The sequence below is a fragment of the Cetorhinus maximus genome, chromosome 12 (assembly GCF_964194155.1).
Source record: "Cetorhinus maximus chromosome 12, sCetMax3.hap1.1, whole genome shotgun sequence".
In the NCBI taxonomy this organism is placed as follows: Eukaryota; Metazoa; Chordata; class Chondrichthyes; order Lamniformes; family Cetorhinidae; genus Cetorhinus; species Cetorhinus maximus.
This window is the reverse complement of record NC_135890.1, coordinates 27,319,453-27,343,536: the sequence shown is the minus strand read 5'-3', so window position 1 is coordinate 27,343,536 and position 24,084 is coordinate 27,319,453. Positions and strand designations below refer to the sequence as shown.

At 44.9% G+C, this 24,084-nt stretch overlaps 1 protein-coding gene across 13 annotated transcripts in view; it reads left to right on the top strand.

Moving 5' to 3' along the window:
• Positions 1-20,552, top strand: part of magi2a (membrane associated guanylate kinase, WW and PDZ domain containing 2a) — a 959,248-nt gene extending 938,696 nt beyond the window's left edge. For 6 of the 13 annotated variants that reach the window (XM_078553288.1, XM_078553290.1, XM_078553289.1 and 3 more), the window contains one exon: positions 18,495-20,552. In XM_078553288.1, coding sequence (XP_078409414.1) covers positions 18,495-19,303 — 809 coding nt within the window. In that variant the 3' untranslated portion in view covers positions 19,304-20,552. Of the gene's footprint in view, positions 1-247; positions 337-18,494 lie in introns of all 13 variants that reach the window. The other 7 variants (XM_078553298.1, XM_078553295.1, XM_078553291.1 and 4 more) reach the window with 3 other exon arrangements.
• The last annotated feature ends 3,532 nt before the right edge of the window (positions 20,553-24,084 follow it).

Genomic DNA, 24,084 nt, shown 5'->3' with positions numbered 1-24,084 from the left:
AAAAAAATTACAACTAGTAACTAGGGCTAAATAATCTATATTTAAACGTCTCACTAATAATTTAACTGTCTGCATGTCTTACTGTCTTGAAGTTTGTTTTAACTTGACTCTTTCCTGATTTAAATTTTCTACTTTACTATGCTAAACAGCTTACTAGATATCTTTGTGCTAACAGTCGTGTTAATATCTGTCACTGGTTCTGTTAATTCTAATGATTGGTCCTAGGCTGTTCCTCCCCTTCCTTTAGGAATGGTACCTTCCAGTCTCTCCATGTGCATGAAAAGTGACAAGCATGGGTCCCCATATTTCTTCCTATTGGGCCACCCTAAAGACACGGTTTGTAAATCTGCATGCGTATTACGATTCTTAAAACATTAGATGTCATTTCACACAATTGTATTTTAACATGTTTTGTAGTTGAGCTAATTATGGTTTCCTCTGTGAAACATTTTATTAACACAAGTAGTTGTCATCAAAAAATAACAGTGACAATAGTTCAAAAGCCAATAACTGTAGAATTAAATAGTAAATGCTAATTTGCAGAACATATTTTATAAATTTAATCTTTTCAAGTTGTTTCATTTTTAACTATTCTACATATTACCAAATGCCCCATGGTTCTAAGATGTACAAAATATTATACCTCTCTGATTTGTCTTTCTTATATTCCTTGTCAATAAGTTGAAATTAAAATTATATTTTTTGAATTGGCATCCTACTGCATACCCGCCGTTAATCATTTGTCTTTGCTAAAATAGAAAATGCTGTCAATGTCACAGTAAATGAGATTTAGAGAAATTGGATTGGTAAAATAGATAAAGAGGAGTATCTTGGAAGGTTGGCAGCACTTAAAGTGGAAAAGTCACTCTGTTCAGATGGGATGCATTCTAGGTTGCTGAGGAAAGCAAGAGTGGAAATTGCAGAGACTTTGGTCACAATCATCCAGTCCTCCTTAGATAGGGTAGTGGTACCAGAGGACGGAGGGTTGCAAACGTTACGGCCCTGTTCAAAAAAATGGGAGAGGAACAAATCCAGTAACTGCTGACGTCAGTGATGGGGAGACTTTTAGATACAATAATCCAGGACACAATTATCACTTGGAAAAATATGAATTGGTAAATTAAACCTGTTAAAGGCAAATTGTGTTTGACTAACTCGATTGAGTTCTTTGATGAAGTAATGTTGAGGGTTAATGAGACTATCACAATTGTATGTATAAACCTTAAAAAGGCATTTTATAAAATCCACATAATAAACTTGCTAACAAATGCCTATGAATTAAAGGGGCAGTGAATTTGGCTACAGAACATAAAGCAGTGAGTAGTGGTGAACAGTTGCTTTTCAGGTTGGACGTATGCAGTGGTCTCCCCAAGGGGTCGGTGTTAGGACCGCTGTTCTTTTTGGTATACAGTAATGACCTGGACTTGGGTACACAGAGCTTAATTTCAAAGTTTGTAGATGGCACAAAATGCAGAAATGTAGTAAACAGCTTTGGTGAGGGCAGAGAAGAGATTTACTCGAATGGTACCAGGGATAATGGACTTCATTTCCATGGAGAGGCTGCAGAAGCTGCAGGCATTCTCCTTAGAGCAGAGTAGGTTAAAGGAAGATCTGATAAATGGTTCAAAAGCATAAAAGCTTTTGATCGAGTAAATAAGGATAAACTATTTCTAATGCCGGGGTCCATAACCAAGGGCACAGATTTAAAGTAAATGGCAAAAGAACCAGAGATGACGCTGTGATCATGACTTTATTCAGAAAGGGAGACACGTCCGATTGTGCTAACTACAGAGGAGTCTCCCTGCTGTCTGTTACAAGGAAGATCATTGCAAGGATCATCCTCGACCACCTCCTCCCAGTGGCTGAGGAACTCTTCTGGAGGCATAATGCCGTTTTTTCCCATTGAGAGGCACCACAAACATGATCTTCACTGCGTGGCAAATTGAAGTAAAGTGCAAGGAACAGCACCAACTTCATATATGGCCTTTTTCAACCTCACATAAGCTTTTGATTCTGTCAACCGCAAAGGGTTATGGAGTCTCCTCCTCAAATCTGGCTGCCCTCAGAAATTTGTCACCATCCTCCAGCTATCCACAATGAGATGCAAACTGTAACCCTCACTAACAGAACCACCACAAATCCTATCTCAGTGAAAACTGGGGTCAAACAAGGCTGTGTCATCGCACCAACTCTCTTCTCCATTTTCCTCGCTGCAATACTGCACCTCACCTCCAGTAAATTACCCATAAAGATAATCAATAGAACATATGGGAAACTGTTCAACCTGCACCACCTTCAATCCAAAACCAAAACCACTCCAATCTCAGCCATAGGGCTTCAGTATGCAGAGGACGCTTGCATGTGCACTCACTCAGAAACTGAGGTCCGTGTCATTATTGACTCCTTCTCCAAAACATATGAGAAAATAGGCCTTTCACTAAACACCCAGAAAACTAAGGTCCTCTTCCAACCAGCTCCCACAACAAAACCTCTCCCCCACCCCCCGCCAATTAAGACAAGATCCTGGAAAATGTGGACCATTTACTATATTTTGGGAGTCTTCTCTCGATGAAGGCAGACATAGACAACAAAATTCATCATTGCTTCCAACATGTCAGCTCAGCCTTCGGCCAACTGAGGCAAAAAGCATTTGAGAACCAGGATCCCAAACCCGAGACTGTGGTCATGACTTATTGGGCAACAGTGATCCCCGTGCTCCAATATGCTTCGGAGACTTGGACAACCTAAGCAGATACATCAAAGCACTGGAGAAGTACCAACAGCGGTGCATTCATAAGATCTTCTGAATCCAGGGGCAAGAAAGGCATTAGCCCCATCCTCTCTCAAGCCAACATGTCTAGCATTGAGGTACTAATCACTCAAACCTAGCTCCAATAGGCTGGACATATCATTTGTATGCCTGGCACCAGATTCCTGAAGGAGTTGCTCAACTCTGAACAAGGTTATGGAAGGAAACTCGCAGGGGAAGAATGGAAGCACTTTAGAGATCTCCTCAAAGCATCCCTAAAGAGGCCAAACATATCCTCTGGCAGAGTCTGCAGATAGCATATTGGATTTTTCAGCCACCTCAGAACCCATCAAATCAGAGTAGAAGCAAGTCACCCTCAGGCCCAAGGAACTGCCTAAGAAAAAGATTAGGGATAATGGACTGCATTTCTGTGGAGATATTGCAAAAGCTGGAGTTGTTCTTCTTAGAGCAGAGAAGGTTAAAGGGAGATGTGATAGATCTGTTCAAAATCATGAATGGTCCTGATAGACTAAATAAGAAGAAACTGTTTCCAGTGATGGGTTGGTAACCAAGGACACAGGTTTAAGGAAATCCACAAAAAAACCAGAGGTGACATAAGGGGAAAAAAACTTGTGCAGCTAGTTATAATGATCTGGAATAGACTGCCTGAAATGCTGGTGCAATCAGAAGCTATGGACTAGATTTTATACTCCACGCTGGTGGATTTGAAGGTGGGGTATTTCACAATATCTACCGTGTGGCCTTCCTGCCACCTACCTGCTTGACCGCGACTGTATGAAATTTTATGATAGGCGATGGAAGCGTGGGGAGGCTGCCTGCCCTTGAGCCTATTGAGGCCCTTGACTGGCTAATCAAAGGTCACTTAAGGGGTTCATCCCACCCTCACTGCTATTTTACCCGCAGCAATGGAGACCCATGCCAAGCAGGTAGCCCAGCAGCTGTAGCTGTGCGGATGGGTATCGTGCAAGGGGTGGGGTCCTCATTTTCAGGGTTCTGTGCCCATCAGAGGCAGATCCCACCCCTCCCCCAAGATCACACCACCCCTTTACCCTCCCTCCTGGCCTCTCAAACCTGGCCCCTCAAACCCTCACCAGTGCCTGCCAGCCTGATCCAGCAAAATCCCCTCATTTACCTTGGTGTCCAGCTCCAGCAACCATCTTCATTGGGGATTGCCCGTAGACCCAGCAGTGGCCACTGCTCACTCCTGGCGCTGCTGGGACTACAGAGCTGTCAGCTATCAAATTGGCTGGCAACTCTCTGAGGTGGGACTTCTTGTCCCTGAGGGGCAGAAATCCTACCATTAACAGCCAAATGGTCATTTAATGATAACGGACAGCAGATCTTCCCGGAGGGGCAGCTTTTTAACTTGGGGGAGTGGCTGGGACCATGGCACCCCATAAAATCCAGCCCTATAGTAATTTTCAAAATTGAATTGCATAAATATTTAAAGGGAATGAAGTTACAAGGCTGTGGGGATTGAGCAGGGGAGTGAAACTAATTGTCTAGCTCTTTCAAAGAGCCAGCACAGCCATGATGGGCCAAATGGCCTCCTTCTGTGCTGTATGATCAATAGAGAAGCAGTGGCAGACATTTAAGGGGATATTTCAGAGTATTCAGAATAAAGACACTCCTACTATAAAGAAAAATTCTAAGAGGAGGACCCACCATCCGTGGTTAACTAAAGAAGTTAAGGAAAGCGTCAAACTTAAGGAAAAAGCAGAGAACTCCGCAAAGATACGTGACAGGATAGACGATTGGACAAAATATAAAGAATGGCAGAGAATGGCTGAAAGATTAATCAAAAGAAAGAAATTAGAGTATGAGAGGAAGCTAGCTAGAAATGTAAAAACAGATAGCAAGAATTTCTACAGTACTTAAAAAGGAAAAGAGTAAGTAAAGTGAGGGTTGGTCCTCTAGAGAGTAACAGTGGGGAGCTAATAATAGATAATAAGGAAATGGCGGAAGAAATGAACAAATATTTTGCTTCTGTGTTCACTATAGAGGATACAAAAAACATTCCAGTAATAGCTGCAAATCAGGAGGTGAACGGGAGAAAGGAACCTGGTGAAATTGAAATCGCTAGGGAAATGGTGCTGAGAAAATTGATGGAGCTGTGGGCTGGCAAGCCTCCTGGTCCCAATGGACTACACCCTAGGATCTTAAAAGAGGTGGCTAATGAGGTAGTTGATGCACTGGTGTTAATTTTCCATAATTCACTAGATTCTGGAAAGGTTCCAACAGATTGGAAAGTAGCAAATATAACCCCTCTATTCAAGAAGGGAAGGAAATTATAGGCCACTTAGCTTGACATCTGTCGTGGGGAAGTTATTAGAATCAATCATTAAGGAGGTTATAGCTGGGCACTTAGAAGAACCCAAGGAAATAGAGAAGAGTCAGCATGGTTTTGTAAAAGGAAAATCATGTTTAACCAATTTATTGGAGTTTTTTGAAGGAGAAACATGCACAGTGGATAAAGGGGAGCTTAGACGTACTGCACTTGGATTTTCAGAAGGCATTTGATAAGGTGCCACATCAAAGATTATTACGGAAAATAAAAGCGCATGGTGACATATTAGCATGGGTAGAAGATTGGCTGGCTGGCAGAAAGCAGAAAGTATGCATAAATGGGTCTTTTTCTGATTGGCAGGATGTGATGAGTGGAGTCCCACAGGGATCAGTACTGGGGTCTCAACATCCTATGATTTACATCAATGACTTAGATGAGGGGAGTGAAGATATGGAGCTAAATTTGCAGATAACACGAAGATAGGTAGGAAAGTAGTGAGGAGGTTGCAGATGGATATAGATAGGTTGAGTGAGTGGGCAAAGATCTGGCAAATGGAGTTTAATGTGGGAAAATGCAAAGTTGTTCACTTTGGCAGAAAGAACAAAAAAGCAGAGTATTACTTAAATGGAGAATAGCTACATAATTCTGAGGTGCAGAGGGATCTAGGTGTTCTAGTACATGAGTCACAAAAAGTTAGTATGCAGGTACAGCAAGTAATTAAGAAGGCTAAGGAATGCTATCCTTTATTATGAGTGGGATTGAACATAAAAGTAAAGATGATATGCTTCAGTTATACAGGGCATTGGTGAGACCGCACCTCGAATACTGTGTGCAGTTTTGGTCTCCTTATTTAAGGAAGGATGTAAATCCATTGGAGGCGGTTCAAAGGAGGTTTACTAGACTAATACCTGGAATGAGTGGGTTGGCTTATGAGGAAGGATTGGAGAGACTGGGCTTGTTTGCACTGGAGTTTAGAAGAGTGAAGGTTGGTTTGATCAAAGTATACAAGATCCTGAACGGCCTTGACGAGGTAGACGTCGAAAGGATGTTTCTTCTTGTGAGTGAGTCTAGAACTAGGGGGCAGTTTTAAAATTAGGGGTCGCCCTTTTAGGACAGAGATGAGGAGAATTTTTTTCCCCTCAGAGGGCTGTGCGACTTTAGAACTCTCTGCTTCAGAAGGTGGTGGAGGAGGGGTCATTGAATATTTTTAAGGCAGAGGTAGATAGATTCTTGTTAGACAAGGGAAGGTTATCGGGGTTAGATGGGAATGTGGAAATCGAAACACAAGAAGATCAGCAACGATCTTATTGAATGGCAGAGCAGGCTCGAGGGGCCGAATGGTCTACTCCTGTCCCATTTCTTATATTCTTATGAAAAGATTATTCCTTTCATTTCATGTCAAGCATATCGTCAAGATTTAAGAATTTCAGTATTTTTAACAAATATATACCTATAATATCATGAAGTGCTTTTATTGTGAATTTTAGATTTTTTTTAAAGTAATGGGCGATCTAAAACCTGCCATTCTAAATTCTTACATCATGTCTCCATATCAGCTGGTAGGGCAATGAAATTGTGAGCCTCTGACATTTCTGTCTGTACAAGCCATCATCTAGACGATGAATGGGGATGAATTTCCAGCAGGGCTTCTGCTGCTCGTCTGCCTTAACTTTGTCACAAAAGCTACAGAAACCCGGGAAAAACAGTATGAGAACTGGTTATGCCATTTTTCTAAGTTTTCATGGGTCTTCGGTCAAAGTTAAGACAGGCAAGTAGGAGAACCTCTGTGGAAATTTAATTTCAACGTTTTAGTCTACTAAACCACAGACAACATTACAGCAAAACCCCTAATGTCCACATGTGCATACTTTTCAGCAGAGATCACTAGGTAATGATAAGGAATGGGATTTTTCTTCTCCTTTTCTTTGGAATGCTGTTTTATGGAGTACCTAAAGTGTTATCCCTGCAAGATCAAAAAACCCATCTGTTCTCTATAATTCTCATCCTTTTTCAAAATTCCACAAGTATTTTCAGCCAATTGAATGAATTTTAAAAAAAATTAAAAACATGTTATCTTATGTCAGGTATAATTCAATCTCCAAAACAGCTTAAAATTCTGAGGCCCCAACTCAAATCCAATATCCCATGCTGTTCCAGTTCACCAACCTAATACTCTATGATTACCTTGTCATTTTGCTTGACTAACGCAATGACATTTTGTGAAGTCCCATAATACTTTATGCCACTAACTCAATATTTTCTGAGATCTACTGTCAGTTTGTATCACTGTCCTGAGAATTTCTACTATCACACGTCACTTTGCAATACTAACCCAATATTTTGCAATACCCCATGTCTCTTTGCATTGCCTACATAATCATCTGTAGGGCTCTCTGTCACTTTTCATCATTGACATGGCTTTCTGTGAAGTCTCCATCATTTTTACACCACTCACACAACACTCTTGAGTTCCCTTCTTATTTTGAATCACAAATAGGACAGTCCTTTTCTGGCACACACGTAGAACCTTCAAGCTCTGCAATACAGCAAGTCCTCAGTGGACCCCTTAGGAAATATTTCAGACCCGTTCCTTCCAGTGACACACATGTAGAAGCAGCCAAGTAGAAATGTGATCAGATCTCCCTCCTTCCCTCCAGCAGTTTGTGTTGCTGTTTCTTTTTCCTCCCTCCCCTACTTTTTCTCTTTTCTTCCCCACTCTGTTTTTATCACTCTCTCCTTTCCCCAGTTTGCATAACTCTTGCACTCCACTATGTCTCCTGCCAATGCAAGATGACCATCGATAGCCATCTGTACATGCGCAGAAACCAATGATGTAATTTGCAGGAGACACAGCACCAGCAAAAGCCTGACTATGTTATGAGCTTCCTCGTAGTGGTTCCACCAGCGGTAAAAACGTAAAGCTGTGGAATTTTGCAGTAAATAATTTTGCGAGTTTTTTATTAATCAGCTCTCCAGCTGCCTGACATAATTTTCCAAAAATTAGTGTGGCAATTGAATAGCTAGTTGATTTCTCAGATTTACACTTCTTGAAATTAGCAAAACACAAATAAAAATAAAAACTGAGCGCGACGCTGAAAGATTAACAATGAAACAAGCAAAAGAGAAAAGGGTAAAATACAGAAAGAATAACCGAGATGACCACGAATCAACCTTGTTGCTCATTGCCCCCTATAAAGATGGCAGCCACGCATGTGCTGCTACCCTGGGCCTACCATCAACATACAACTGTGCATACATGGTGTTGGCAGCAAACACCGCACTCTTACTCTATTGCACCCCTAAGGTTGTGTTAGTCTCTCGAGACACACAGCTGTTTGGGGCTCTCTTTTCATTGACCCTGAAGCTGCCATGCTCATAACTGGCAATGAGGTGGTACATTCCAAATAGCAGGGCAACCAACTGGACTCATTATTAAGCTTGGTTCCAAGTCACGGCAGCCAGGCTGCAACGTATATGCAAACCACATACAAGGACCATTTCTCCCAAGTCACCAGCAGCAACGCTGGGGAGACCAATCACCCATTCTAGTAAAACCCCGTTGAAAGCGGGTACTGGGAACCTCATTATAAGCTAACTTGGTGTGATCCAATCATTAAAACCAATGGGTTGAATTTTCCCAGCCCCATTATGGCGGACTTGGAGACGAAGTAACCGGGATAAGGGAGGAGCCACATCAGGGCAGCTGCCCAAAGCTTTCCCACCACCAGAGTCCTTTACCTGTGGTGGACTGTGAATCGGGTTGGCTGCCTGCTCCACGGAGGCAGGCTGCCAATTGCATTTATTAAAGTCCCATTCAGGGATGATTTTGTGGCCTTGTTACATGTGGAGGCTATTCAGTCCAATGGAGGCAGCATCCCTATGGTAGGCCTGGGAGGTCATTATAGTCAGAGGCTCTATATCCCATTGATGGGTCCAGAAACATGAAAGGCCACAATCATGGCCAAAGATGATCCAACGGCAGGGTTTCCCTTCCACTCTGAGAGGCCTACCGACTACCGGCTCATCATTTTTGCATTTCATTGATGCCTGCAGGGGCTTCTCCATGTTGAGGCAGCTTCGATCTCCAAACAGCATCAGCAGTGCCCGCATCTCCCAGTGGTACTTCTGAGTCTCCAGAGTTTCTAGCCCTCTGGGCTTGCAGTATTGAGAGCCTTCCCTCCATCCTTGTGGGAGGAGGTTATGGACAATAGGTACTTGTGGGGCCCAAAGTAGCTTTCATTCTTGTCCTTGCCCAACGTTTTTTTTAAACAGGCTACCTTTTCAGGCGTGGTCTGCAACACCCCCTTTTAATAGGGTAAGACCTAGTGAATAGGTGTGAATGCAGCAGTGGGATGCCCACATTCCATGAAAGAATAAATTAAAAAAGGAGACAGCAACTTATGCTTGTGCCGGGAACAATATGCAACGCGTCAGCTCCAGACCACGTTAGTAGATTCCAGTGGGCAGAGCATGTCCCATGCACATCACATCCATTGGTACCTCAAAATTGCAACCATATGCTATGAACATCACACAACAGCAAAAAGGCAGAAGCCTGAAAAAACCATTTGGAAGCCCCAAGCAAAATGATATACACATAAATACACTGCCCAAGCAGCAATTGAGCAGGATGAAATTTTATCTTTTATGATGGTAGTATTTTGTCTTTTTTAAAAATGCCTTATGAAACAAAATATTGTACCATGTTAGAAACAAGGCCAGCTCCATGCAGATTAGATGCACCTTGCATACTCTGGCAGAGTCAGCACTGCAGGGACAGAATTTTACATCCCGTGGGCAGGCACGCGCCTAACCCGATCGGGAGTAAAATAGTGTATGATGACATCAGGCGAGCGTCCCAACGTCATCGTACACTCGCGCGATATTTTGCTCGACAGGCACATGCAGGTACCGGAGCAACGCCCGCCGTTAATTAAGCGGCCACTTAACAGTCCAATTGACTGTGAGTTTTCCTTGCCTGTGCGATTTTCTATTTGTCGCACAGGCAAAACGGGCAAGCAGCCAGCTGACATTTTCACAAACCTCATATAAGGGTGGGATAAAAAGGGTCAGCAGCATTGCCTTTGTGAGTAGTGAGTTTTGGAGATAGTTTGCAGCTGGTGGCTATTTGGTACTTGGCAGCTTCATCTTTATTCAGGGCTTCATTCTTAGCATTTCCAGGCTTCATTTCAGGACTCATTGCTGTCTTCCAGGCCCCTGGAGGATTCAGACCATGTGGACCCTTCCAGGTATCAGACAGCCTTTCCTTACCCTAGCAATAGGGATTGTGGTCTCCGCTGGAGGCACCTCTTCTGAGGAGGAAGAGAGGGGCAGAAGGGAGAGGAGGCCAGGTATCCCTATGAAGCTTCCAGGGGAGGGACCTGAGGGAGGAGAAGCACAAGGCGCGCAGGGCCAGCAGGTGGTCCAAGGCGGAAGGGGCCGCAGAAGACGCCACTGTCCTGCTGCCAGCGCTTACAGGTGACGATGCAGCTACCTTGGTATGTCTGAGGTGCAATGCTGAAGGAGGCTCTGCCTCTCAAGGGAGAGCGTGACCTCCATTTGCCAGATGATTGGGCCCCGAGATCAGCTCTGATTGTATGGGTGGACACCTCATGCCAGTGGCTCTGAAGGTCACAGTGGCCCTCAACTTCTATGCCTCCGGCTCTTTCCAGCAGTCAGTGAGGGACAGTGAGTCACAGTTGCGTTAAGCTGGTGACAGAAGCTCTGTTCAGGCTGGTACTGACCTTTATTCTTCACCATATGGAGGAGGCCAGCCAGGTTGAGCAAGCCAGAGCCTTTGCTGGGTTCTCCACGTCCAGGGTGCAATTGACTGCACACATGTGGCCATCAAGGCGCCAGCGGGTGAGCCGGGTGCCTTCATCAACAGGAAGGGATTCCACTCCGTGAACGTGCAGATAGTGTGTGACCACAGGATGCAGATTCGGCAAGTCTGTGCAAGGGAGCCTGGCAGCCCCCCTGATGTATACATCCTGAGACACTCCCAGGTGCCGAGGCTCTTCAGTGCTCCAGCCCGACTAGATTGATGGCTGCTGGGTGACAAAGGCTATCCATTGAAGAAGTGGCTCATGATACCTCTCTGCCGCCCAAGAACAGGGGCAGGGAAGCGTTAGAATACGAGTCATACTTCCACAGGGGCAGTGATAGGGAGGACCAAGATGTGCTTCTCATACCTGGAACATTCAGGGGGAGCACTACAATACCCCCTAGAGTGGGTGTCACTGATTGCAGTTGCATTCTACGCTCTCCACAATCTGGCACTGGCAAGGGGGAACCCACTGGAGGAAGAGGATCTTGACGCAGCTCCACAGGCCAGAGATGGTGAGTCCAGTAGTGAGTCCGAAGAGAAGCACGGTGAGGAGAACACTGAGGGCATGGAGCCAGGCCTCAGTAACCTGCAAGGAGGCAGGGACACCAGGGAAGTCTTGATCCAGCTCTCCTTCAAGTAGGCTACCAAAGATCAGCTTCAAACACATGACAGGGCTGCTGCCTCCATCCCGGGTGTCTGAAAGGACCCTTTCATTTGAACACAAAGAACACTCAGTGCCTGTGCAATATAGTTTAGAGCCACCTACATCCAGCACTAGATACTGGCATTCCCTGCACCAAGGAAATAAAAAGGTGAAGCATACTCAGGTCATGCCGACAAAAACACAATTTATGTAATTCTGACAATTCAATAACCTTAACAGAAACGTTTCTGGTATTCAACATCAGATCAGTATACATGAACAAAAATGAACATAAAATCACCCGTGACCTGTCCCTCTTTTGCTCATGGTGCCTTTAACTTACGTTTGCAAATGCTACATCTAGGTGCTGCCCCCTCACTGGCACCGGCATTGGAGACAACCTGTTGACTCTGCTGTCTTGTTGGCCTTGGTGACCTTGGCAGTCGTCCTCTGGCCTGTGCTGGCCCTGCCTGGGAGGGAGCAGCCAGTGCCACGACTGGTATCTCCCTAGTCTCCGCAGCCTCATCAGTTGCCACGGTCACTGACAGAGGGGTGGAGGAGCTGCTACCGTCATCCAGAGCACCTTGAGAGGACCCATAGAGACAACAGGCAGCTCGTATGCCAATGTGAAGTCACTCTGGACCTCCCTGCACACCATTGATGGACACCTAGTTGGGATTCTGGGTACCTCATCCATCTCCCACACTGACACTGACCACCTGAGGTCAGTGCCTTTGTGAGGGCTTGCAGGTCTGAGCGCAACCCCAGGAACCCCTCGTTCTGTCTCTGGAGCTGCCTCTCCATGAGAGTCGCCACTCTCTCAATGGAGGAGGCAGTGTGCTCGGTCAACACACTGCTCACACTCCACATGGACTCCTCCATCACAGAGACCATGGCAAGCATACCGTCATGGATCTCTGCCAGATCTTCCCACACATTTCGCTGGACATCCAGCATCTGCTGCCTAATTGACGACTCCAGAGGCTCATCATCAGCCTTGGACTGAGCATCGTCCTGGTCTACAGTAGTCCTCCGACTGCCAGCGCCCTGGGCACACTCTGCCTCCGCCTGCGCCTCAAGCGATTGTGATGTGCCCTCACCAATGTGCACAGAGATACAAGCTGATGCTTTAATGCCCACCGAGGTGCTGGTATCTGCACTGGTGCCTGCTTCAGAGAGCGGGTGTGACGCAGGTACAAATGATGCCTGGTAGTCCTCCAGTGTCAGAGGTGGCCCTTCAGAGAGTGAACGCCTGCTGGCGAACCTAAATGGGAGAAGAAAGACATGTCATTAGTTAAAATCATCACACTGTCACTGTGCATGCCAGGCACCCTGGTGAGACAACGGAGATCTGGATCATGCTGCCCCTGTCGTCCAGTGATCAATGGGGGACTCCAGGCTCAAGACTCACATCAATGAACAGACTGCACAAGAATGTTTGCACAAACCAAAATTCTCACCTCTGTGCACTGCACTCTCATCTTCCTCTGGCACTCCCACCTCTCATGTCCGGTTGCACGTGTGTCATGGCAGCTCCCGAGCTCCAGGGCGTCTTACTCATATCTCGAGGGGATTAGGAGGCTAGCAGGGTCTGCAATCTTTCTATATTGTTGTGGGCTGTCTTCTCCTGGAACAACAGAGGAGCATTGATTAGTCCACTCTGTACCTGCAGCGCCATTGCAGCCTGGCCAACCCCAGCTAAGGGACGCCTCGCAGGGCACATCCAAGTTGTGGCCCTCAAGCCGCAAGGCACTCAGTCCAAGCAGCCAGGGCTCACCCCCCTGGGCCAGCTCCAGCACCATTGACAGTTGACACTCAGACTTTTGCACCCCTGAGGTCCATGGGGGTACGGCCAGACCTTAACACATCTGCACACCTACCCATGCCAACATGGTACCCTTCCTGAATGCAGCAGGTCATTGAAGTGCTTCTGGCACTGCACCCAGGAGCGCCACACCATGTCACAACTGCTGAGTGGCTCTGTCACCTCCTCCCATGCCTTCTTGGTGAGGTACAGTGGCCTCCTCCTCCCATCCCTGGGGACAGAGGTGTCCCTCCTGGCAGCCACCTCCTCCAAAAGGACGATGAGGTACTCATCAGAGAAGCTGGAGGGGGGTGGGGGGGCAGTGACCACCCGATCTGCCCTTCAGCCAGCCACGTCCAGCTGCACTCAGGTCCATAGTGTCGGCTCAGGGGATGTCCTCCGTGGCATCCTTCCAGGGGCTTCCTAGGCTGCTTTTAAACCAGCTGTCGGGTTGCCATTGGACCCGGAGGCCGACAGGCCCCTCTCCCTGCTCGTTTCACGTTCGGTGGGCCTTAATTGGCCCACCAGCGTGAAATCGTGGTCGGGGCCTAACCACGGACAGCAGTCTGTTTCGCAGCCCGCCCGCCCAACAAAGGGAAAATCCTGCCCCAGGCCCCAAGTTAGTTCTGATCTTTGTGTAAGTGCTAAAATCAAGCAGCCCATGCAATTTTGGGGCCCAACGTGCAAATGCAAGAATTGATATACACATATATGTACTGCCAATTTAGCAGTTTTGAGTTATTCTCAAAAATATATTTTATAAATGCCTTATTGATGAAACAAAATATTGTACATATTAGAAATGAAGCATTAAGTGAATTGCTGCTACCTTGGGAGCGCTGTTCCCACCAGACAGAATTTAAAATCACTCCCATGATATTCTGGATAACCTATTGTATTTAAATTTAAATTGTACTGATTGAACATGTGCTGTGTCCAAAGACAGGTCCTTTGCTCATTGTATGCTCATGCTTCATCCTGAGCCATTTTTCTTGGCAGTCTTTGTCAGCGGTGGTTTGCCGTTGCTTTGCACTCTCAGGAACAGGGTGAGGAGATCCCAAGTCTACGTCAGCCAGAACAGGAATTAAACCTGTGCTGTTGGCATTATTCTGAACAACACACTAACCGACCGAACAAACCAGCCCCCAAGTTTACATTACCTTCTGTGAAATATTTAAGGAGAATTTGATAACCTCATAATAATTAGAAGTGTTGTAGTTACATATATCAAACTTCAGATCAGTTCTGTTCACTTGCCAGGGTGAGGTATACCAATAATTTAGTAACACTTTCAGAAGGCAATTAACATAAAGGCATGTCACTAGCTTATACTTATTCATTTTCCACATCTCTGGTTGCGTTTTCTATAGGAGAATGCCTGCCTCGTGTTGCATGCCATGATGTTAAGTTGCTTCATGAGTGTTTCTTGGAATTCATCATCACATTTATGCTTCACCTAGCACCTATTCTTGTTGATGTTTGCCCTGTAACTCTTACACCAGATCTTACAACAAGATCAGAACTAACTTGGGACCTGGGGCAGGATTTTCCCTTTGTTAGGTGAGCGTGGCGGGCGGGCCTGGTAGTGGCCGCGAAATAGGCCGCCCGCAATCAGGCCCTGACCACGATTTCACACTGGCGGGCCAATTAAGGCCCACCCAGCGTGAAACAAGTGGGGGCCGGGGGCTTGTCAGCTGCCGGGTCCAATAGTGACACGATGGCTGGGTTATGTCTGAAAACTAATTTAAATACGGAAGGATTTTGGGGAATCACATCAACACATATGTACCACAACTTATGAATTTGAAACATGATGTCGACTAATAAATAACAAAGTATATATTTTTACTGAAAACTGATTACCCAGTTTTGTCCTGTTCAAGTGCCTGTGCTGATTCCCCCCCTTTCCCTTGGTCACCAAGATAACCTACTCAGCAACATCTGCACGCCACTTTGGAACAGGAGTTCTGGGATTGTGAGATGTGCCCCTAATTGCATGCGTGCCTGCCAAAGCAGCAATTGAGCAGAATGAAAATTTATCAGTTTTCTTTGAAGAATGTAATATTTTGCTTTTTTTAAAATTCCTAATTTGTGAAACAAAACATTGTATATGTTAAAAAGCAGCCCTCCAGAGAAGCATCAGTCATGTCACATTTATATTCAGTATGGCCTATAGGCACAGGAAGGAAAATAATTTATCAAGTGCAGTGTTAGAATCTAGATTTATCCGTAACACAGCAGCATGTTTTGGAAACTTGCAACAGTGATCTTTGTGTTACTTATTATTATCTTATTAACAATGTTAATAAGCAAACTATTAAAAAGCACCATGATTTTAAAGTAACATGGAGTTCATTTTTTAAAACAATTATCCCAAGCATCTGCTTCCAACATTATTTTTGCAGTACAGCGTATGAACACTAACAGCATCAGATAACATGACGACCAGGAGGGGAAGTTGGATGGGCAGCAGTTTATTGGGGATAGTGTTGAGGGAGCAGGCACTGGATGTCATAGACAAACAAGATTAAGATTAAAGCAGGTATGAGGGGAGATTGGAAAGAAACTAGGGGAAAACATGAATTCAAAGCTAGGGCAGAGGAGAATTTTAGAGGAAGTTTGGCTCAGTGGGCTAAGCAAAAGGAGGGAAGCAACAGTGGCAGCTGATTGGGTGGTTTCAATCTTAGTGATAAGAAAAGTTCATGAACTTCTCACAGGTGAGGGTGGAGAGGACAGAGAAGAGCAGTTTAAGAAAATATTTTGCTACAGAGAAAAGAAGCCGGTGGTTATCTCTGCATTCCAGGATGACCACGGAACAGTGAGAAGTTTTGGGAGAAGAGTGCAGCTTCGTATTGCCCAGCCAGATCTGGCGGTGATTGGTTAAGCCAGCTGTCTACCATATCCATTCAAGTTTAGATGCCCTAAACTTAAGGGAGTGGTGATGAGGACCTTACCAAGGGGATGTCCAGTGTGAGAGAGAGTAAAGATCCTAATAGGAACTAGGTCATCAAAGCTGGAGGTAAGTGTAGTTGAGCCAGCTCAGAGCTGCCGAAAGGAGTGCCAAAGGCTAGACGGTTTTGATTTTGAAAATATCATTGTGAGTGAATTGGCAGAGAATTTAACTCTAGGAGTGGACACGGCAGGAAATAGGATGGGGATGGGGAAAGGAGATGTGTATGGTGAGCAATACAAGTAGGAGATCAGAGATGGCCTTATCTGTGATTGATGCTATTGGAGTAGTGAGGCCATGTGAGAGGGAAGGTCAAGAGGGTGGCCAAGAATATAGCTTCTATTGAAGTTAATTTGGGGAGATTAAGGGAGGATAGGAGGACAGTGAGCTCAGATGAGAGAGAGCATGATGAATTGAGGTAGAAGTTAAAATCACCAAGGATGAGAAGGTGCAGAGGCTGAGGGAGGAAAACAGTGAAGATATCCCAATGGGAATTTTTTTTATGGTACTTGGATGGGCAGTAGAGAACAAGGATTTTGAATGAGAGGTGAGAATGGTGGAACAAAGTGAGATGCTCAAAGGAGGGCATGGTACCAGAAGTATAGGGGGACAGACCAAGAACTAATTGGTGGTAAGTGCTGCACCACCACAGTCTGGTCAGGGCAAGTGGTGGAAAGTATAGGCTGCAGGGAGACTTGATTTAGGGGAAGGTTTCATCATCCCTCAGCCAGGTTTCCAACATGGCCATGATGTCAATACATTCATCCACTATAAACTCATGGATGGCAAAGGCCTTGTTCACAAGTTAAGGGACATCTTGTGGGAGGTGCAGAGGTGGGTGGTAATAGCTGAGCTGTTGGCAGAGTTCACAGGGATGAATTGGGTAGGAAGAAGATTGGCAAGATTAACCACCAATGGATCCGCTGGGTGGGGAGATCAGAGAGGGAAGAATGGAACATTTGGGGTTGCAGCTCATAAGGAGGCAACAACAAGTGCCTCAATGAGCCCTTCAGAGGATGAATGGTGGAGCCAGGAATAAAAAGAGGGTGAGGAAATTTTTTACAAGAATTAAGATTAAAAACGTCAACTGTAAATAAAAAGATAGATCGAAGGAAATGGGAAAAGATAAGGTGCGCAAAATTATGTAGTTTTTAAATTAATTATTTTTTGTAGATTAGGGTTAATGTTACAACGTTAAACCACAGATGATAGTTGACTATTATTGTATGAATAGTGTTTGTTTAACATTAGTTTGTATGGGCTGAAAACACACACATAAACTGGCTGACACAGGGACACTCATTTCTCTGGTCCTGGTGCAAGGCTAAGGACTAAAATAATTTTGTAAATCTTACTCATATGGTGTGCACTCCTTGTTGGCTGGATTTTCCTCTTACTACTGTTAGACTTGAAATTCTGACCTTTAGCAATAGTTCTAAAGTTCAACAAGGCTGCAACCATTACTTTAAATGAATATGTATAAATTATATTTGTGAATATATAATAAAGGACAGTGACTCACACTGATTTCCATTATGCAGCGTCATCATGCTAGCTGGCGGAATGTACCTTTAAATATAAAAGCTATTTGAGAATATCAGACAAATTTAGGGGTGTAGATTAGGGGTGGATACATTTTTAATTTTTTTGTGTAGTTTTACAGCCAAAGCAAAGGTGTATTATTATTCTGATTTAAAAGTGCAAAATTGTAGCAAAAGTCAGCAATCCTTGGAATATTGTCCATAAGTGAAACTTTTAGGAAATTAGAGCTTTAAAATAGGCATTTTCACCTATTTTGCATGTCATTAAATATTTCATCAAAATGGTGGCAATTCATGCAATTTTTCTCATTCCTACTTTTGAATTTTTACATGTCCTATTACATTATAAGGATTATTCCCAACTTCAGGACATTCTGTACTAAGTACTAAAAGAAGAATTTTTGGTTGCAAATAGACAATAACCATATATTTTAATGAGGAATTGTAACTGTAAATTAAATGCAAATTACAGAAAAAAAAGAACTAAAGTAATGATAAGTAATTTGACATTCGGCCAGATTTAGATCCATAACAAGGTCATTTATTGAAAACATTTTCTTTTCTTTTACTTGTTCATGTGATTTGAGTATTGCTGGCAAAGCCAGAATTTATTGTCCATCCCTGACTTTATTTCAGAATTCCTAGGCTGACTCTTTTTAATTATTGTTTCAGCAGACAACCACAGCTCCTGGAATGCTTCCTCTGCAGGCTCCCCAAGCTTGTCGGAAATAACCACAATCCCTGATGATCTGATACCACCATCATCGTCATCGCATTCTGCCCCAACCTGTGATTCCATTCACCAGCTAGCCCCAGAGACATTAAGGGACATCAAGAAAGAACGTGATATCGTGAGAAGGGAGCACTCTGCAGATTACCACGAGAGAAGAAGAAGGGACAGATCGGAGAGCCCAGGAAAAGTGGATAAGTTGAAGCAACATCAAACCTATAAGAAGAACCTTCCTAGGCTTTCTAAAGAAAATAGCAAAAAGACATATGGTGGCAGGACCACCTCTGAGAACAGAGCAACTGGGAGGAAATGTTTTACAGAGACTAAATCAGAGGAGGACAAGTTTGATGAGACGAGCAATGAAAAGCATAAACGTGGTAGATCCATGTCCCCAGCTTCCAGGAGGGGAAGATCTCCTGGAATAAAAGTGGATCATAAAGTTGAGAATACCACTGGGAGAACATTGCTGAAAACACATAAACATAAGGTGAAATCAGCAGATTTTGGCCTATGGACAAATAGTGGTGATGTTGGTAACTTCCACAAAAATGCCTTAGAACAGGTCAACAAAGACCTTGAACGAGATCCCAAAAAGATCCCCAGTGAAGAGCATACACGTTCAAATCTTGCTATTCAAAGTAATAACACTTTAACTCGGAAGTCAACTGTCTCGCCTGGGCCATGGAAAATCCCTGGTTCCGATAAGTATCCCAGTACACTGAAATCTGGTGCTGCCACCATGGGCAGATAAAGTAATAATATGTTATTCTCCCTATTGTAGGATAGATGCAGGACATTCTCCCAGCATTTCCTCTTATCACGTTATTTATCTAACTTAATTTGAACAGTCACTCAGCCTTATAAACTGGAAGCATTTGCATTAACAATATAATGGGAATAATATTCAATGGGGCAATGATGTGTTTGGGTACGAAAGACTTTAAAGAAAGCAACCAGCAGTATTTTGAACCTTCAATAAACTGAAGTTTCACCACTATGCTGTTGGGCCAGGGGCAGCATCCATGAGTCAAACCTGTGAACTATACCGATCAGTGCAGTGCAATTATGTTGGTAAACTAAACAGAGAGCAAGAACGTTATTGGTGCTTCAGTTGAAAAAAATGTTTAATGTATGAAGGATTTGCTTCATCTGTATGCTGCAGTCATAGACATTGTATCAGTAATCTTTGTATTAGTGGGAACATCAGTTGTTAAGAGTCTGGCCTTAAGTAAAACTGCACTGAGGAATGAGGCACTGAAGAAAAATGGAAGTCTACGTGAAGCTGAATTTTTGTAAATATTCAACTTACAAAACAAATGCCTAGCCCAGGGGTTAAAGTTGTTTTAAATCATACTAGGGCCTTGTCACTGAGTAACACAAGCTAACATATTTAATTTAAATTGCATCTTGTATCAAAGCAACCCAACCTTTATATCCATATCAGTGAACCAAGCACAAAAATAGTGTAATAGTAATAAAATAATGGAGTTGATTTTCACATTGAAGTTTACTTAACAATGAGCGTGAGCAAAGTTCACCTACTTTATCCTCTGGCCTAGCCATAATCTGATTTCTACCATTAAAGGTACATTATTGTCAGGTTTTGGACAATGCTTCTGTATTGTAGTGCACGTACCTGTATTACCCTCTGATTTTAGATTTATGAAAGACTGGGATTACGATTGCAGAAGCAAACTATATTTTGCACAGTTCACAGCTCTTACTTGTGCAGTAATTGCTGTATGCCGTCTGTAATCAAAATAATCTGTGAACATGGCACGTCACTTACCCTTTGGAGAAATATTGCTGTGTAGTGTTAGCTGTGAATTTACCTTGTACAGTATCTCTATAAATATGATTCCATGTATTATTAGTCACAAAGACTGTAAGTGAGCAACTATTTTTATGAAATGCACCACTATGGATAAATTAACTTTTACAAAAATCTTGTTTATGATATTCTATCTGAAACACTGTCAAATAAAGTGCATAATCTGAAATTAGCGTTTGCCTGGGTGTTTCAATGTTTTCCAGCTCAGGCAAAAAATTACTGAACTTGTAGATCGACATTTGAAGCTATCAAAAGTTAATTTTCTGCATGTTCTTTACTTATGCAAGTCATCTTTTAAGTGTGTCTATGAAACTAGCCTTGTTATGTTCTATCAACACCTTTTATTCAAAAGTCAGTGCCGTTGGTGTTTTACGTTTGCCTTTAGATACCATAATACCGCTACTATCAAAAGTCTCATTAATCTCTTTGGAAAGAGGCTTTATGAATGTTTTATAAAGGTGCTCAACTTCTTTCACGGCAGAAAAGGTTTTAATCAGGACAGAACCAGAATAGGCACAGCAAAGGGTTCTTTGAAAATTTCATTTCAACTGCTACAATAGAATCTCCCCTATTCTGCAAATTCATGAGGGCAGTCAAAAAGGCCTTTGCCTGCTGTTAAGACTAAAGTTTTAGATACTGTCATTCTATGATACTGATCAGTGGTCTCAAAAGAGAATACATAAAGTGACTTTAGTAGTGTGTTTTTTTAATAAAACCTTATAGGTTTTTATTTTAAAAGATTATGGGCAGAATCGTCCCAGATTTGCACTAAGTGCAGTAGCGGGCGGGGAAAACGACATTTTACCCACCGGCCGCAATGGCGGTTTCTCACACCACATTGTTCCAACCCGCTGAATTAATCATGCCTTCCCGGGAAACAAGCTGTTTCCATGGCGGGCGGGCTCTCATTCGCCCGCCATGCCATCACCTCGCCGCTTCATCACGCCAGGTGCCACATTTAAAGTGCAGCCATGCGCACACCTCTCAGTGCTTCCAGCCCAGGACTGCTGCACAGAAGACAGGATGGCCCCGAAAGGCAAAAAGACTGCAGCCCACCGGTTTAGTGATGTATCCCTCGAGTGCCTTTTGGATGACTCCGTGATGTCCTCTACCCCGCTCTGGCCGCAGGAGGGACAGTGGCATCACGAATCCAGCATGGGTGGCAGTGGTGGTCAGCACCAATGCCCTGCAAAAGAGGACAGCCACCCAGTACTGTAAGAGGATGAGTGATCCGTTCCACCAGGATAAGACACTGTTCTCACCGCTCTCATCTGACACACCCACAAACCTATCACACATCCGCAGAGACCTCACTTACTGCCACTTCAAGGGACATCAGTACTCACCCTCTCACACACACACCTTCATTGTCCTCATCCCGTCCATGGGACCACTCACCACACACACATTGCCAGGCATACTTATCATCTGATCTGGCAGGTGTCCCGTTTAAACTCTCTCCATCTCTATTCATGCAGGACAAGCTGGTGCACAACAACAGGGAGAGCCCGCTTACTGGTGGAGGAATGCCTGACATTAAGGTCCTCACGGACTTTGAAAACAGAGCCATCCAGCTGGCCGGTGAGGATCTGGAATGTCCTGCACTGACAGTGAGGTCAGAGCTGCTCTACCAAGTGAAGATCCAGCAGTGCAACATCCATCAGACAACCAGGCTGTAAGTGATGTGTCCTCTTTCACAGGCCACTGCCATGCACTAATTATCTCTCCTTGCTTTTACAGGCAAATCTGCCAAACAACCAAGAGAGTCCACGACCCAGGGCCTCCAATTAAGCCCCGAGGGAAGCTCGGAAGAGGAAACTGCTGAAACCCTCCCTGAAGACCCATCACAGCGTTCACACACATCCTCCCCAGAGCAGAGACACGCACCTCGGTGGCACCTTCGTTTAGAATAGCCTCAGGATCACAATCTGGTGAGCACATCACACTTCCTGATCCACATCAGGCAGCGGCAGGGACTGCCCAGGTCCCCGGCACTCGGAGGACTGCTGGAGATTAGGAATTTGTTGAGTCCGAGCCAGATGACGAGTCTCTGGACTCTGTCATGTCTCAGTTGCTGGAGCTGAAAAGGCAAGCTCAGGAACATCAGGAAGGGATTTCTACTGCAATCCTCAGGTTGCAAGGCACAATGGAGGAGTCGTCCACTTTCAGGCTGAGGTGATTGCGCTGGCATGCCAATGCACCAAGGTCAGCACTGATAGGATGGCAGCTGCCACGGAGAACTTGGTCGAAAACGTCACTCCTGCTCTACTGCGTGGGCTCAACTCCATTGGTGACACCATAGTTGGCCTCCAACTGTGTGTACAGGAGACGGGTGCGGGGCAGCTCGATCTCACTCCAGCTACCCCTGCTCCTCAAGGAGTCAGCCAGGTATCCAGGGGCACCCGTAGGGAGGAGGAATAGCAGGTGGACCCCCCAGGGCCATCCAGCCAGGTAACTCCAGGAGTGTCCGGCTCACCCAAATCTCCTCTTCCTGTGACCTCAGCAGCTCCAGCTCCACCAGCCAAGGAGGGTGACACTGCCACAGAGCAGGATCCCAAAAGCAGGAAGGGGTCCTCTAGGTCTCGGCCTCCAGAGGATGCCCATCAAGGTCATCACAGACAGGGCATAGCAGTCAGGAGGCTGCCTCCACCTCCGCTGTGTATATCTGGGGAGCACTAAGACATAGCGGCTGAGTTAGGAAGGTTAAGAAGATGTAGTTGCACAGTCTGGGGCAAGGGTGTTAACCATTTGTGCATAATGTTTACTACTGTAAATAAACCCTCAACAATGTCTGTCTGTCTATGGCTTCTTGTTCTGATGAGCAATGTTTGTGTCACTCAGATGTGAAACCTTTCTGCATAAGATAAAGGCAGGTGTCTCTGTCCAGGGTCTCTTCCCTGTGTTTTGTGTAGCCTTCAGACCAAAGTGATGATCCAGCCTCACACTCCCTGGACACATTACTGATGCCTGCACCTTGATGGTGCTTGTCATTGCTGCCAGAATGTCGTGGGCAGACATCACCGAGTTCTGTCATTCTCTCTGTGTGCTCTCAGCATACTTAAGTGGGGCTCGCCCCCATCCCTTCAGCATCTGTGACCGGTGACGCTGTGCTCCTGAAGGGGTCAGGTGCTGAAGGCGAACAAAGGATCAGGTGCTTTTAAAGTTTCATGGCTGTGTCTCCATATGACCCTGATCACAGAACGCAAGTGAGCTGCCCTCGGCCAGTCAGGAGTCAGACATTCTCAGAGATATATGAAAATCTATGGAATGTCCTCACTGCATGTCGTCATCATCTTCCTGCAATCGAGCAGCTATTAGGGCCCCTACTGCATCTCCATGAAGGGAGCATTGTCACAGAGAGTATTCGTGCTGCCATAAGCCAGACTGGAGTCAAACGTTCATAGAAGCATTGTGAGGATCTATGGTGTCTCCTCACTGCATGTCGTCAACAATCCTCCACAAATCTAGCAACTATGAGAGCCTCCCAAGCCTCATCGCCGTCATCATCGCCTTCAAAGGCCTTCTCACCCTCATCATCGTTGAAGGCCTCCTCATTAGAGGAGACCTCCAGCTCCTGCATCTCCTCCTTAGCCAGCGTTGCAGCGCCAGGTTGTAAAGGTTGCAGCAGGCAATGACGATGCGTAACACACTCTGTGAACTATATTGCAGGGCTACACCAGACCAGTCCAGACACCGGAACC